At 41.1% G+C, this 16,367-nt stretch overlaps 1 protein-coding gene across 1 annotated transcript in view; it reads left to right on the top strand.

Moving 5' to 3' along the window:
* The first annotated feature begins 7,703 nt into the window (after window positions 1-7,703).
* Window positions 7,704-16,367, top strand: part of TPI1 (triosephosphate isomerase 1) — a 36,375-nt gene continuing 27,711 nt past the window's right edge. Inside the window, exons 1-4 of the mRNA XM_044079603.1 lie at window positions 7,704-7,892; window positions 11,731-11,854; window positions 12,455-12,539; window positions 14,844-14,976. Coding sequence (XP_043935538.1) covers window positions 7,778-7,892; window positions 11,731-11,854; window positions 12,455-12,539; window positions 14,844-14,976 — 457 coding nt within the window. The 5' untranslated portion in view covers window positions 7,704-7,777. The remainder of the gene's footprint in view (window positions 7,893-11,730; window positions 11,855-12,454; window positions 12,540-14,843; window positions 14,977-16,367) is intronic.

Raw genomic sequence — 16,367 nt, 5'->3', positions numbered from 1 at the left:
TTTATTTTCATTATTTTGTTTTTGTTTTGAAGACTGCAGTTAAAATGTGGTTGATTGTGAGGTGGAGTTCAGGGAAGAGTTAAGACAGGCATTGGGAGGCAGTGAAGAGTTACCGAATAGCTGAGTAACTACAGCAGAGATGGTAAGGGAGACAGCTAGAAAGGTGCTTGGTAGGTCATCTGGACAGAGGCAGGATGACAAGGAGACATGGTGGTGGAATGAGGAAGTACAGGAGAGTATACAGAGGAAGAGGCTGGCGAAGAAGAAGTGGGATTGTCAAAGAGATGAAGAAAGTAGACATGAGTATAAGGAGATGAGGCGCATGGCAAAGAGAGAGGTGGCTAAGGATAAGGTATATGGAGAGTTGTATGAGAGATTGGACACTAAAGAGGGTGAAAAGGACCTGTACCGATTGGCTAGACAGAGGGACAGAGCTGGGAAAGATGTGCAGCAGGTAAGGGTGATAAAGGACAGTGAGGGAAACGTACTAACAAGTGAAGAGAGTGTGTTGAGTACATGGAAAGAGTACTTTGAAGGGCTGATGAATGAAGAAAATGAGAGGGAGAGAAGTTTGGATGATGTGGGGATAGTGAATCAGGAAGTGAAACAAATTAGCAAGGAGGAAGTAAGGACAGCTATGAACAGGATGAAGAATGGAAAGGCTGTTGGCCCAGATAACATACCAGTGGAAGCATGGAGGTGCTTAGGAGAAATGGCAGTGGAATTTTTAACCAGATTGTTTAATGAAATTTTGGAAAGTCAGAGGATGCCTGAGGAGTGGAGAAAATGTTTTGGTACCTATCTTTAAGAATAAGGGTGATGTGCAGAGCTGCAGTAACTACAGAGGGATAAAACTGATCAGTCACAGCTTGAAGTTATGAGAAAGAGTAATGGAAGCTAGGTTAAGAAGGGAGGAGGTGATTGGTGATCAGCAGTATGGTTTCATGCCAGGAAAGAGCACTACAGATGCAATATTTGCTCTGAGATTGTTGTAGGAGAAATGCAGAGAAGGTCAGAAGGAGTTTCATTGTGTCTTTGTGGACTTAGAGAAAGCATATGACAGGGTGCCTAGAGAGGAGTTGTGGTTTTGTATGAGGAAGTCGGGAGTGGCAGAGAAGTATATAAGAGTGGTACAGGATATGTACGAGGGTAGTGTGACATTGGTGAGGACTGCGGTGGGAGTGACAGATGCAGTTAAGGTGGAGGTGGGATTACATCAAGGATCAGCTCTGAGCCCTTTCTTATTTGCAGTGGTGATGGACAGGTTGACAGATGAGATCAGAAAGGAGGCCCCGTGGACTATGATGTTTGCAGATGACATTGTGATATGTAGTGACAGTAGGGACCAGGTTGAGGAGACCCTGGAGAGGTGGAGATATGCTTTAGAGATGAGAGGAATGAAGGTCAGCAGGGCTAAAACAGAATATATCTGTGTAAATGAGAGGGAGCGTAGAGGAATGGTGAGGATACAGGGAGTAGAGTTGGTAAAGGTGGATGAGTTTAAGTACTTGGGATCAATGGTTCAGAGTAATGGTGAGTGTGGAAGAGAGGTGAAGAAGAGAGTACAGGCAGGGTGGAATGGGTGGAGAAGAGTGTCAGGAGTGATTTGTGACAGACGAGTACCAGTAAGAGTCAAAGGGAAGGTCTACAAGAGGGTAGTGAGGCCAGCTATGTTATATGGGTTGGAGACGGTGGCATTGAGGAAAAGGCAGGAGTCAGAGCTGGATGTGGCAGAGTTAAAGATGTTAAGATTTGCACTGGGTGTGACTAGGATGGACAGGATTAAGAATCAGTATATTAGAGGGTCAGCTCAGGTTGGACAGTTTGGAGACAAAGCAAGAGAGGTGAGATTGTGTTGGTTTGGACATGTGCTGTGGAGGGATGCTGGGTATATTGGGAAAAGGATGCTAAGGATGGAGCTGCCAGGTAAGAGGAAAAGAGGAAGGCCTAAGATAAGGTTTATGGATGTGGTGACAGAGGACATGCAGGCAGTTGGTATGAAAGAGCATGATGCAGAGGACAGGAAGAAATGGAAACAGATGATCCGCTGTGGCGACCCCTAACGGGAACAGCCGAAAGAAGTAGACTGCAGTTAAAATGTGGTCAGTATTGATGACTGAGGGTTTAGCCTGACCTCATGTAGGGAACTGAGAATACAGTAGGTGAAGTCAAATTCGAGCTCAGTTTATTAGGCACAATGTTAGGTATGGATAGTACCTGTCATGAAAGTAGATACTGCCAACCCAGCTATCTGGAATTTTGTAAATAATTGTATGTCATTTGTGAATATTAATATGATTTATATAGAAGTGTTCCTGAAGCTCAATGCCAAAAAGTGTATTGTCATCCCCTTTGGTAAAAACTCTGTACCCATGAACTACCACATAAGTGGTAATCTACATAATGCCGAAAGTGTGATAAGAGACCTTGGGACACAGGTGGACAGTAGTCTCTCCTTTGATAATCACATCACCACAGTGGTCAGGAAATCCTTCTACGTGACTCACCTCATCACATAAGGTTTCTCATCCAGAAAAAAAGAGGTCATTGTTCCCCTCTACTCATCACTCATTATACCCATTATAGAGTACAACACTTTTGGTATGTACCTCACAAGACATCTACAACAACTGGCAAGGCCACAGAAATACCTCACAAAGAGGATCACTGGCCTCAAACAGATGCCCTACGCAGACCGTCTCAAAAAAACTCCAGCTTTACTCTGTCACATATCGCCTACTCAGAGGTGATCTCTGCCTAACATACAAACTATGTCAAACCCAGAGCTGTTGGACATGCTCCACTTAAAGAAATCCCAATCCTTCCGAGCTACAAGCTCTAGGGACCAAAACCTTGTCACCACAATAAACAGAACATGCTGGAGGGATAGATTCCTGTCCCAGAGACTTCCCATACTCTGGAACAGACTACCTATCTATGTCAAACAGAGCTCCGCATTAGCACTCTTCAAGAAAAATCTTGATGATTGGATGGGAAATAGGAAATTCACCCCAGGGATCACTTCTGTGGCTCTGCTCGACAGGGGCACAGGAAAATAATTTTCTTGGGTGGTGAAAGCCAGGGTACCTTTTTGGCTAGGCTTATATAGGCCCTGGGGCTAATAGCCTAGTAACTACCTATGAACCTAAGAAGGAGCTATCTTATATTTTGTAAGTGGTTGTGTGTCATTTGTGAATGTCAACATATTTCATGTAAGATGCTTGTGTTACAGATGTATTAGAACTGTATGTCATATTGTACAGATGTGCTGAACAGATAGTTTGTAAAATACTGAGCAGAAATGTATGTACACTATTGTAACTGTTACAATAGTGTATATACATTTCTGCTCTGTATTTTACAAAATATCTCTTCAGCACACATCTGTACAATATGACATACAGTTCTAATAGGGTCTATATTAGATCACCAAACGCTTAAAAAAGCGAACGGTGATTAATCGACCCTATGTAAGCGAAAGTTTACAATTTCAAACTGTCAGAATAGTGATTTTTTTTCCTAGGGGAAAAAAATCGCTGTTCCAACAAAAAAAAAATACTTTAAACATTACATTAAGTGGGTGTCTTCGCCCCCACACCCCTCTACTTAAATATACCAACTCCGAGACCACACTACAGTGCTGGAAATGGCAAAGTAATGAAGCGGCCAAGCAAATTCTTTCCCAGGGAAAGAATTTGCTTAAAAGCCGCTTCGATATTTTGCCATTTCAGGCTTTTGAGTTCGACCAAGACGCATTTGAAAGAATGCATCTTCGGCCCTCTAATAGGGAACTTTCTAATACAGCTGTAACAAAATTCTAGACAGCTGTGCTGGCGGTATTTCCATTTGTTACACTTCTATAAAAATCATGTTAATATTCTCAAATGACATAAGAGTTTTCAATACAGAGTGATTTAATAGGTTGTAAAATTCCTTGGTTAGATATGGGGCATTAGTGTTCAAGGATTCAGGGTGATTGGGCAATTTATGTTTTACAAAAGGTTGATAAAATTTAATAGGTTGGTTTAGCTGAAGTCTCTTGAGTGTAGATGGATTATTGGAATTGGGAAGGCTGGCCTTGAAGCAAAAGGTGATACCTAAATCATCTGATTTAATTAGGGAAGAGAATACTTCTAGTGCTAAACAGAGGACAGAGGAATTATTTAAAAAATGTTCTCGAAAGTTTGGGCTTCCAAGTAAAGACAGTAACTATTCCATGAATCTAAAGTTGTTCATGTTGAGAAAGGCCTGGGCATAACAATTGCTGGATGTGTAGGTGGACCTGTTAATGTCTTGGTAATTAAAATCACCTAATAAAAAGATATTTGGTTTGACTTCTACCTAGGAGAGCATCTTTAGCTATGTTTTTATGCTCCACCGAGTCATACTAAAGAGACTATAGTTGCTGAAACAGCAGGACATTTGTTTTAAGTGATTTGGAGCTGTACCAAATGAAGGCTAAGTTGCATGGGCAAGTGTTCTCTAAGAGACATTGATATAAACAAATGAAAGGCAGTGAACCCTGGAACAGAAAGAGTGCTTTCTGTAGGCTGAAACCAAGTTTCATTAGCTATGCCGGTGTGTGTACTCTCCAGATAAAGGAATGTTTCCAGGTCAGGTCACCCTCACACCTGGCAGATAAGAATTTGTCAAGTTGGAGTGCCTAATAATTTCTCTGTGTCAAAAAAGACACTAAGGGGTGGAAAAGGTTTTCGCCTATCTGGTGCAGCCTATCCCAGGAGAAGCAGGGAGGTTTGTCTACCATGTTGGTCACAAATTCATCTATCCTAGAATTACACCATTTACATAGCAATCTCTGAAGTAAGTGATGGTTAATTTCCTTTGTTTTTTTTTTCAACATTTTAGGTAAAGGCAGAATACTTCTCTGCACAAGAGATTTCTTCTTCCTTATACACACACATTGAGTGACACCGTGTCCTGTCTGCATCATTTCCAAGATGGACTGCCTGAGATTGTTCACACCACCATAAGCAACAATAAGGCCATACTCATGTTTTGGCCTTTTTTAAGTCCTGTATGACTTTGTGAAGTTCCTAATCTTACTGCCAGAAAGACGCCGACAACTGAAGGTCACCCTGCCCTTTATGAGTCTGGTGTGTACTACCAAAATCAGAATATCTGACCATGAAGTCACCAATAATAGGTGGTAATCCATTAAGTACAGAAGTAATTAGGGACCTGGGGACCCAAGTTGATAGCAATCTGTCATTTGACAACCATGTGGCCAAAGTGGTTAGAAAAACATTTTATATAGCCCACCTAATCATGAAGGGATTCACATCTAGATCAGGGGAGGTCATCATGCCTCTTTACTCATCCCTCATCAGGCCCATAATTAAGTACAATGCCCCTTTTGGGATGTACCTTACCAGACACCTGCAGCAACTGGAAAGACCCCAAAAGTACCTCACCAAGAGGATCAAGGGGCTCAAACAGATGCCGTATGCTGCCCGGTTAAAGAAACTCCAGCTCTACTCAGTGGCATACCGCCTGCTCAGAGGCGATCTGTGCCTGACGTATAAAGCCATGTCCAACCGGGAATTAATGGACATGCTGCACCTCAGGAAATCCAAATCCCATTGAGCTACGCGCTCGAGGGACTTGAATCTCAGCACTGAAATAAATAGGACATGCTGGAGGGATAGATTCATAACCCAGAGGCTCCCTTCACTCTGGAATAAAATCCCAGTCCAGGTTAGGCAGAGTCCCTCATTGACTCTCTTCAAGAGGAATCTTGATGAGTGGATGGGAGATCGTAGGTTTACCCCGGGTATCACTGGTAGACAGAGGCACAGTATACTAACCTTGAAAAAGGGCATAGCAAAATTAATTTAATATGGGTGGCGAAAGCCATACACACTCTGGCTAGGCTTATAAATGCCCTAGGGCAGATAGCCTAGTATGAACCTATAACTAGATTTCTCAGAGTCTCACAGTAAGCAAATGCAGGATGATGGAACCAAACTCTGCACTACAGGAAACATCTCATAGATTTAATCCTTTGCACTGCCAAATCTGATTACTTTAGTGCTCATGGTTTGGGATGCATTTTCCCAATCAACCAGGGTGGGGTAGGAGTGGAAGATGGGGACTGATCTAATTGTGCACTATCATACCGGGCTGGGATTAAGAGGATGCCTGTCCTCTCAGTCTGTGTGTTAGAACAACAAATACAATTTGCGGATATGACTGCAATGACTTGGTGTTCTAACAGGTCTGTCTGGCAGATAGCACAAAGGCTCATGACTGTGACCTATAGTTTCTGTGGTACTGGGTTTGATTCCCCCAACCTTCAGAAAAGGTTAGGAATAAGGATAACTGTTCAAAATGGTGGATCTTTCCAAAGGAAAAAAAACAGTCCAGTCATTAAACAGATCTTTACTCAAAGATTAAGCAGCAGACAAGAATGTTCATCTACTGTTGAAAAATGTACTTAAATGGTCTTTTTTTTACCCCTCTGGAAAGAGGGATTTATTTATTTTGGCTACTTTAGCTGCAGCCAGGATGTGACATTCTTGGCCGTTATCCTTACAGTACATCGAATTTGTAACTTTGTCCCACAGACTGCTGAGGCTGCAGGTTGGGATACCATGTGTGATTTTTGAGCAAATCGCCTAACCAGTCACTGCTACCAGGTCGCCACTGAAAAGAGAATACGTGTCCAGTTAGCCTACTGTTAACAATGATGAGCAATATTATTGGTTATATATATTGTTTAATTCCTGTACATACATTATGCATTATTCACTCGTTTTCATAAACATTTCCGTTACTTTTTTCACTGTGATTATACAATTTAAAGAAAAATAATTCATAAAAAGTACACTTCCCCTTTACATTCATAACACGGTGATAATGGAGGACACTGGACCGTGGCAGTGCTTTTTGAGACGTTTTAAAAGTTATACAAACCACGTCGTTTTGCTTATGCATGCAGCTGTTCTAACACTTTAAATCATGGTGGATGGTATTCTCCATTACCGCTGTGGCAGCATCTAAAATACTTTAAATAAAATGTAATGTTGCGCTATAATTACGTGATTATTTTATTCCAGCGACAACTGTTATATAGAAAATAAGATTTAAGAAATATATATTTTATTACCTACTAATAATTTTTAACTGCATATGTGAGTTTAACACTGATTACTGAATTAAACACCGTTAGATATTATTTAAAACAATTTTATAAACAATATTATTTGTGATTATTATATCTGTAAGGGATATTCCTCTATTTAATTCAATATTAATCCTCTCCCAGAAAAACAGCCATTCCACGGTGCTGACGACTTCAATAGGTGATAATAAAGAACATCGAACTTTACTGAACGTAACTCGTATTCATAGACACGAGTTACGCTGTGTCCAGAGTTCTCCATTATGGTCGGCTACACGTACATCTGTTAGCACCACACAATCATCATTGCACTTTGTGCTTGTAATCTTACCTTTGAACTTTGTACCGCGGAAAATCGCCAAGACCTGCATAATATGGCGCTGCAATACGTTCGCTACGTTTACGAATGACGCAATAATTTTATGAGGCGCGGCTATCTGCGCACCGTCTTTTGTGTTGTGAATGAAAGACAAGTAATGGGCGGGTGTAAAGATCGCTTGACAGAAGACGTTCAGGCGTTGTGGGCGGAGTTTTGTGGAGATATAAGAGTAGTTGCTGGATGGGTGTTTTGTTCTGACCTTCAAGCGGCGACAGCCATTAATTGCATATAAGGCCCAGTGCAGGTAAACTACAGCTATGGCAAATCCTAGGCGCTTTTTCGTGGGTGGGAACTGGAAAATGAATGGCAATAAGAAAGAGCTGGGAGATTTAATAAAGTCTCTAAATGGGGCTGCGCTGGATCCTAAAACAGGTACACTATTTGGAATTATATATTTTCACTGATTGTCTAAGGGGTTGTACTTTAACGTGTATTGTTAGGAAGCATTGCAGACTGTTGCGATCAAAGCTCTGAAAATGCAGAAACAAAATACCTGGCAGATTAGGTTCTGGTTTGGGGTGCTGCCTTATCCAGGTGTGCCCACTGGGGCTGGTTTGGGAATAACTGCAGTAGTGTCTCCTTCCCGGATGTAGTGTTTGCCGCTGCTTTGATATGAAATATCTCTCTCTCTCTCTCTCTATATATATATATATATATATATATATATATATATATACACGCACACACACAGACATTCTGCACTCCAGTGATTTGTGATACTCGTAGACTTCTCTTGAAACTAGCCGTGTGTAAAGAGCCACAGAACACAGGGGTGTTTCCTGTGGAGCCCACCTTTGAGTAAGGTGAGAGTATGAATGTAGTGATGATGTCTGTTCAACGTTATCTGCTGATATTAAGGGAATGCCTCTCAACTGTATCTCATTATGAGAAATATTCCTCATTTTGATCCTCAAATGTACCATGCCCCACACTGAAAGAGTCTATCCCATATTTATGATTTTTTTTTAATTGAACATGGCAAATGCTGGGTCATATTTAATTAACAAGGGACTTTTATAACGTTTTTAGTAAGTGGTGCACACATTTTTTGAGATGGTTGAGTTATGATTACATTGCATCTTTGTCATTCAGAAATTATAGGATAGGGGCAGAACTAGTGTTCTTTGCATTAGTTTTGGGGGACACCCAGGAAAAAAGCATCTCTGAAGCAAATCTGTTAGTCCTGTTACTACACTTTTTGTCAAAAGTGTCGACTTTATTTGGGTCATTGCACTTTTTATTGAGAACAGCAAGTGTGCCATTGTCAATCTTAATTGTTATAACTGTCACTTGCTAGGCATTGTTTAATGCTTTGTTATAAAGGGTTTTCTTTTCATTCTCACTGCTATTTAGTGAATGTGTAAATAGAATTAATGGTGCCCTCTTAAAACTTTTAATTTTAGCTGATCTTTTGTGCCCCCTCCACTCTATATTTTGACCTTTGCATGGACCCACTTGCATCTTTGTGGTGCAGATGCTGGGCTGGCAGGAGTTGCCTGTGGATGGCCATTAAGATATGCATGCTAATGACCTTAAATTCCTTTGCCTGTTTGTTTGGGCCAGTAATGTGTTCTGAAGGGCATGATTTTGGGTATGGGTGATGTAGAGTCTAATACTGTCTGGACATCCCCCTTTCTCTCACTTCCACTGCACATCATTGCTTGCTCAGTGAGACTTGGACTGATGGTTACTTGGAGGTCATGGTATCTAACTGTTGGTGGAAAAATTGTTGGTCTGATGTTGGTCAATTGGAGGTCATGGTGTCTGACATTTGGTGGAAGCATATCTCTGGAAATCAGCTTTGTGTGTATTGCATGAGGTTTAGTCCTTGACGTTTATCTAGATGACAGACTTTGAGAGCTGCAAAAGAAGCTGAGAACTTTGTACTGGATATCCTTTTCCCCATCGCAAACCTAAATGGTAATTTTAATCTGACATTTTTAGCCTGATTTGTCTGGATATATTTGGTTCCGATGGCCCTGTTTGTGTGGATTTTTTTTTTCTTTTCTGGGCATTGCATAAGGCTTGTCCAGGAATATATGTAATTCATTTAATTCTCTTTGCGGAATTCGGGTGTCAATGGCTACATCTGAATTGACAGTTTTAGTTTGACCTTGATGGTGTTTAATTTTTGCTTTTTCTCTTTATATGTAGTGTTTCATCGGTGTAATGGTGTGGATGTCTTCCTGTGCTTGCTGACTTCTCTTACTAGCTCATGGCACGTCCCACACGTACAAGAACTGTTAGTTGTTCCTCCCCCATCATCACACAGCTTTGCTTTTCTCTCTAAAGACAGTTTTGCTTTGCTTTTCTTTCTAAAGACAGTTTTCCTTAATTCTTTTAGAGTATGTGCAATTTGTGTACAAATCTATAACTGAGTTAGTGTGCTAGTCTAACTTCTGTACGTAAAGTCTGGTGTATGTGAAGGCCTGTCTTTGGTAAGCAGGGCTTTATACCATGGCCTTTCATCATAATTTTGAGTTTTACGCTGCCTGAGTAAATGTTTGAGACTGAATCCAAAATCTGTAGTTATCACTTCTGGCAAATACGTGCTGGAAAAAAGATTGCTTTGGGGAATAGGCAGTCTTTTTTGTTAAGTGGTGTGCTGTTTCCCCCTCAGAGACCTGAAAAGCATTTTGTGAACTTCTTTTTCCAAACGTTAACATTTAGAAGCTGTGACTATTGAAGGTTTGAAGTTGAGAGTCAGGCGGCTGGTGACATCCTACAATGCAGTTTCGTAAGAGGCATGTTAGTGGCTGAAGAGGAAATTATTCATTCTGACTCTTCTTACTGAGGCACCAGAGGAAAAACTGTTTATTGGCTTGTCATGTCTTCGGCTTGAGCACAGTACTTTCCACTCTCCTCCATATGTTGGAACTGGGTTAGGGTGTTAACTGGTTTGTGTACTGCAGTCCCCTTTTGGAATTTAATCTGCCTCAAGTCTGTAGGATTTTAAGAGGTCTTGCATCTTAACAGCTACACCCAGATATTTTTCAAAGCGAGAACTTAAAAGCAGAGATACTCTGTGCTGTGCACAATATTAATTGGGTCTTGTAACATTATATAACTCAAGTCATGAACAAGTCTATATTAAATGTCTCTGTACAGTAAAACTTATTTTGGATGGCTTAAATTAGCACTGTGTGCAAATATATCCTTGTGCTGCCTGAATTGACTTGTGAGTTTCTTCTTTCTGACCTGACCTTACCGTGTTTCTGTTTTGAGCGTGTCCTTGAGTAACTTTAGTGTGCAGTGACATCTGACATTTCCAGAGGGTGTGAATTTGTGGATTCTCCAGTTGGTTTGCCTGCACTGTCCTTATTCTGTCCTCTAAATAGAATTTGACCTTTTCTTGAAAAGTCTGAGGCAGTCCAGCTGTCACAATTGTAGAATCCCATGTTTAATTCCTATAGACAGTAATTACTACTGTTGGAAGTGGAGCAGGCACTGTTTTAGATTTACTGTTTATATTGTTGCCCTTACTGCAGTGCTGTGACCCCTTTAGGTGCTTTTTCCATACAAGTGGAAAATGCCTTTAAAAAATGCAGGGAGCTGCACTCTAAATGCATAATTAAGATACGTGTGTGGTGGTGGTGTTTTATTTATTTTTGTGGTTTTCAGCAACTTTTTCTGTGTGCGTTGCAAACTGGCATTCTCAGGGGGGATTTTACAGTCTCCTAAAACATTAACTTTATTTGTAGCTGTAGCTGTGATTTTTGGAGCTGTAGACACTACCTGAATGAAGCCCTCAAGTGCGCCCCAAGTCCAAACGGTATGGTTCAGGATAGATTTTGTAATAAAATAAGTGATTAGGGCAAAATTGTGTATTCTATTTAACATTATTGTACAAAATATTTTAATACACTGTCTGACCACAACAATGGTTTGTGTCACTGATGACTACTAAAAAAATATAGGTATTTAATTCATTCTCATGTTTGCAGGTCATAATTCTTGAGAGCTCCTTGGTGGGTTACCTTGTTCAAGGATCTTTTCTCTGCTTGTGTGTGTCTGAGGGAAATAAGCAATGTATATATTAAAAAAAAAAAAAAAGGGGGGGGGTTGACATTATTCTGTGCGCCACACCAAGTAAGGAAGTGCCTGTCATTTTTGTAATGAAACCAGAGCTATTTTGGGGATGTGGGTTTTGGGGTAGTGGTGAGAATTGAATTGTGCTTTCTAAAAGTGTGCATATTTTTCTCTTCCTCAGAGGTTGTCTGTGGTGCACCTGCTATTTACATTCAATATGCCAGAGAAATGCTGGATCCCAAAATTGGAGTGTCTGCACAGAACTGCTACAAAGTGGCAAAGGGAGCCTTTACTGGGGAGATCAGGTGAGTAGGTGTATTTAGATGCAAACTAGGCCCGTCTGAGGAGCAGGTAAATGTGTGCATGTTCTTGGTGTCCATTCTGTTCCATGTGGCCTGTGTACATATGACTGGGCAGTCATTGAACAGCCCTTCTGAACATAGTGGGGCTTCTTTGCAACGTGTGCCAGAAGAGGAGGTAAGAGCTGCATTTTATTGCACTGTAGTAGCTTGAGCTGTCTACTACTTTTGCCCCGAGTAGTACTTGAAATGGGTCCTGTGAGAATCCACTGTCGGTAGTAGATTAAATGAATGCAGATGGGGGGGGGGGCAAATCAGAAGTAGACATTTTATTAAATGTGCATTGCAGTCCCCCCCATGTTTGCAATTTAAGGAATTTTGTGAGGACTATACATTTATGGGTGTAGACTTTTTTTGTGTGTCCGGTCCCAGTAAAACCATTACTGGATAGTGGTGATTCTCATGAGAAGACACTTTTTCAAAACTGCCCTCCCACCCCCAGTTTTCTTCTACTTGATATAGCTTAATACCTGTCTTGACCTAGATGCATTATTGTTAGTATTTTTGTGACTATGCTGCATAAGTTCTTGTTTTTCTGTCCTGTAGCCCAGCAATGATCAAAGATTGCGGTGCAAATTGGGTGATTCTGGGGCACTCTGAGAGGCGTCACGTCTTTGGAGAGTCTGATGAGGTAATTGCTTTTGTAGACTTACTAGTTCCCAGATCATGCAACCGTTGAGTGGGTGGGTTGGGTGCGTGTTTTGGTTTGTGTTTTCCTCACTCAGTGTCTTGTGGTTTTGTTTTCCACTTTTTTTAAAGCGTGTTTGGGTTGGACTAGCGTCCCTTGCTGCAGCTAATTCTAGTGATGGGGATAGGGTGGCACATGTCTGGTTTCCTGTCTGTTGCAGGATGTACTGCCAAGCAGATGCATGCTGTAATCGTGGTGTGAGCCCATTTGCATTTCCAGACTTGTCAAATCTGGTCTTGATTATTGCGTCAGTCTTCACTCTCCATCAGTCATACCCATAACTGACTGGTTCCTGACTGTTGCACTAAGCAGCAGCCCTGTTTTCTGTTAATGTCTATATTGGCTTGTTTTGTCTGGAAAGTGCCTTGCTTCTCTTACACCCCAATAAACCAATGCAGCTATTAGAGATGATAGATACATATGTCTGTGATTAGTAATAGTGCTTCCTTTTGTTTGCCTTTACTGACTCCGGGGAGTGCCTTGCAGAATAAGATACATGTGCTGCAGTTACCCCTGCATGATGTCTTGGCTGTGCAAGTGTGGCTTCTGATTTCCTTGTCTGGCTCTTTCTAGGTCTTTGGCTGGCATTGTATGCAGTGGTCTAGCTTTTTTAAGTCCTGATCTTCAAATTGTGAAAGGTCACTTGGCTGGCAGTGTGTACTGGTTTGGTTTTATGGGGTAATATTTATGAATAGAAAGCATCCTGCAGCTTTGCCATGCTGTGGAATGCAGTCATACCTCTCGACCTCTTAAAGCAAGAAATCTGGACAAATCCATACATAATGGGGAGGGGTAACAGTTTTGCTCCTACCAACTTAGAAAGTTGATAGAATAACAGGTTTTGTATTGGCGTGAATTTTCTGATGGGTATGAAGTCTGAAACTCTTAATTGTCAATGATTTGCCAGAAAACCACACTTGCGAAAAATGCACCAAAAATGAGGCAGAAATCTGGACCTTCTGTGAAAGTCTGTACAGTTGAGAGGTATGATGCCAGTCTTTGTGTTTGTCCCCACAGCCTGTGCTGGCATTGCAGATTTTACTTTAGGACCTTAAGGATTGGGTTTGCTTTAGTGTCCTATGCTTCTGTAGTGAGTTGACCAGATGGTAAACTGGGGAGATACCTTGAGAGTCCTTTTACTTGCAAGTTGAAAATTTCCAGCTAAAAGACCTTTACCCCTCCCCAGCCTAAAGTATCTAGCACCATGGTGAAGCTTTCATTCCCCAGACCTTCCTTTTTCAGCTGGGTGTATGAGTGTTGGTGTTTTGTGGATTAGCCTCTTTGGCTGGCGCTTTTGTCTGCATGTGGTACCAGTTTTTTAGTCTTTAGCGTATGGATGACATCCTGACAAAGCAGGGCAGCAGTTGGGTTCTTTATGCTACAATATACTATGGTTAGGGGGTGAAGTACTGTCCATTGCCTGTCTGCCAGTAGGTGGCATTAAAGCAGTGAGGCCACATACCTCACCAGATGGGTACTCCCTCAAGTACACATTTATCCCCTTAACTGTTTGCTGCCTTGACTGCTTGCATTTTGGACAGACAGACATCTGCTGCAGTGCAGTTGGGGCTCGTCTGTTTGTACACTGAAATGGCAAAGCACTTTTGTCCCACTAAATACTGTTTCATTTGAATCCCCCCCCCCCCCCCCCCGATCAAGAATCTGTCACAGGTGGCCTGCTAGACTGCATGATTATGGCTCTGTTTTTATTTAAGCAAAGTCCAGCTTGGTGGTGGTAACCTGTTTTTGAGTGGGGCCCAAAGTAGAAAACCTTTACTACTATAAATGTGAAAGTATTCCAGTGTTGGATGTTGTATATTCAGGCACTATCCGCAGTAACTGGTAATACTAGATTAGGTATAGTCATTTAAATTAACATATGAAAAGATGAAATGCACCCTCTTCTGCCCATTTTAGTGGGACGGTGATTATCTAATTTTAAGTGAGGTGTTTATACTGAGAGAGCTTCCCAAAGGCAAGTTTGTGTGGGTGTCTGAATGTGACTGACTACGATGGGGTAATGGCTATATTTATTTGTCACTTCCTTTTTTACCCCAAAAATAAGTGGACTCTGGTGCTGCCCATCCTTTCCCGGTTTGTCCTTTTAGTTTAGAATGACTGTAGCCTTACAGAGAATTGCTTTTTGTTGTACCAGATCTCTGCTCCCTATGTTTGATCTTATGAAACAGGCCTGTTTAAAAGGCCTAATAGATCGGAATTGTTCTAATGTTCCGTTTCTTTCTGTAGTTGATCAGTCAGAAAGTGGAACATGCACTGTCAGAAAATCTTGGCGTAATCGCATGCATTGGTGAAAAGCTGGATGAGAGAGAAGCTGGCATAACTGAGCAGGTTGTGTTTCAGCAGACGAAGGCCATTGCTGGTAAGTTTTCTGTCCGACTGGCTGTGCCATATTGCTTACAGTGGAGATTATTGGGCTACAACAAAAATACTGCATTTCATTTTACTTGTCTCCACTTAACAGGTGGAGACGCTTGTATAGTTCTGGAAAATGCAGGATCTTTTTATTCCTCTTGCTGCTTTGTGAACAAAAGTGCAAATGTTCAGTTTTTGAAAGAATTTTAATGCAAATTTTGCCCAGATCCCAGTTTTGTGGCATGGGACACTATTTTCAGTTTTGAGCTGTAGCTCTGGTTTAAAACCCAACCTTTAATAAGCTGCAGCCATTCTTTGCCTTCATTTCGGTCTTGGCTGTACAGTGTTTCTTCTATGGATCAGTAAGTGGAAGTGCGGGCTGATTAAATGCACAGCCTTGATTTCTTTAGCAGTTGAGTGTTGTGTATTTTGCCACAAAGTTCTAGGTTTGGGAACTGCCCCTCTGTAGAGGGAGCCAAGGAAAAGGTGCACTGGTGTGAGACGTTGGAGAGTAGAATGTCCTCATTGGGCGGCTTCTGTGTTCTAGAGGTTCACGGGGGATTCACTTGTTCCTTTCCCCTAGAAATGGATGGTAATGTGTATTTTAAAGCTTGAAAGAAGTCCTTGGTGAAAGCAGTCTTGCTTACAAAAACCTTCTGTAAAATCTACTTTTGTCACTTGATTTTGACAGAAGGGTGAAGTTGCTCTCTTGGTTAAACATACTACTGAGGGCAAGCGATGGTTAACATTTGCAGGCTAAATTTTCTGCTCCTATCTAGGCATTATTTATTTTTTTAAAACTAATTAGACTTTGGTATAATTCAGCAGTGACTAGGTCCTTCTATTTTTAGGAAACGTTTGATGTGAAATTGTTCAATCTCGCCGTTTGTTCTTACACACGGGTTCAGAGCCGATCCTCTTCTCAGTCTGCCACATCACCAGCTCCGCATCTTCGAGAAAGCTTGAGGCACAGTAATATCCCATGATCCTCAGGTGCTAACCCTCCGATCTAGTTTGCCACTAGCAGCAGATCGCATATGAGAGGCTTGGGCCAGTATATTTTTTTTCTATATTTTTTCATCTAGCCGACTTAGTTAGTTTTTAGTGTTTAAAATAGATTTTATAAGTAATATAGTGTAGGAGTGTTATTTGAGAGTGTATTTTTAGGTAGAATAGATAGTTTAATATTTTACTAGTTAAGGCCTGCGGGTTTTTTCTGTCAGGATTGACAGTATTTTACATAGTACTTTGTTTTGGATATTTCTATAATATAGTAGGTTAGAGTTAAACTGTTGGATTATTATAGACATTTAAACTTACACATATATTTATGTGCTGTGTTTTTGGACATTATATGTATATGTGTGTGTGTATATATTCAAAATGTCAGAGAAAGCC

This window comes from Protopterus annectens, chromosome 8.part0 (assembly GCF_019279795.1).
Source record: "Protopterus annectens isolate FY-2018-M chromosome 8.part0, PAN1.0, whole genome shotgun sequence".
NCBI lineage: Eukaryota > Metazoa > Chordata > Ceratodontiformes > Protopteridae > Protopterus > Protopterus annectens.
This window is presented reverse-complemented; position numbering and strand designations above follow the sequence as displayed.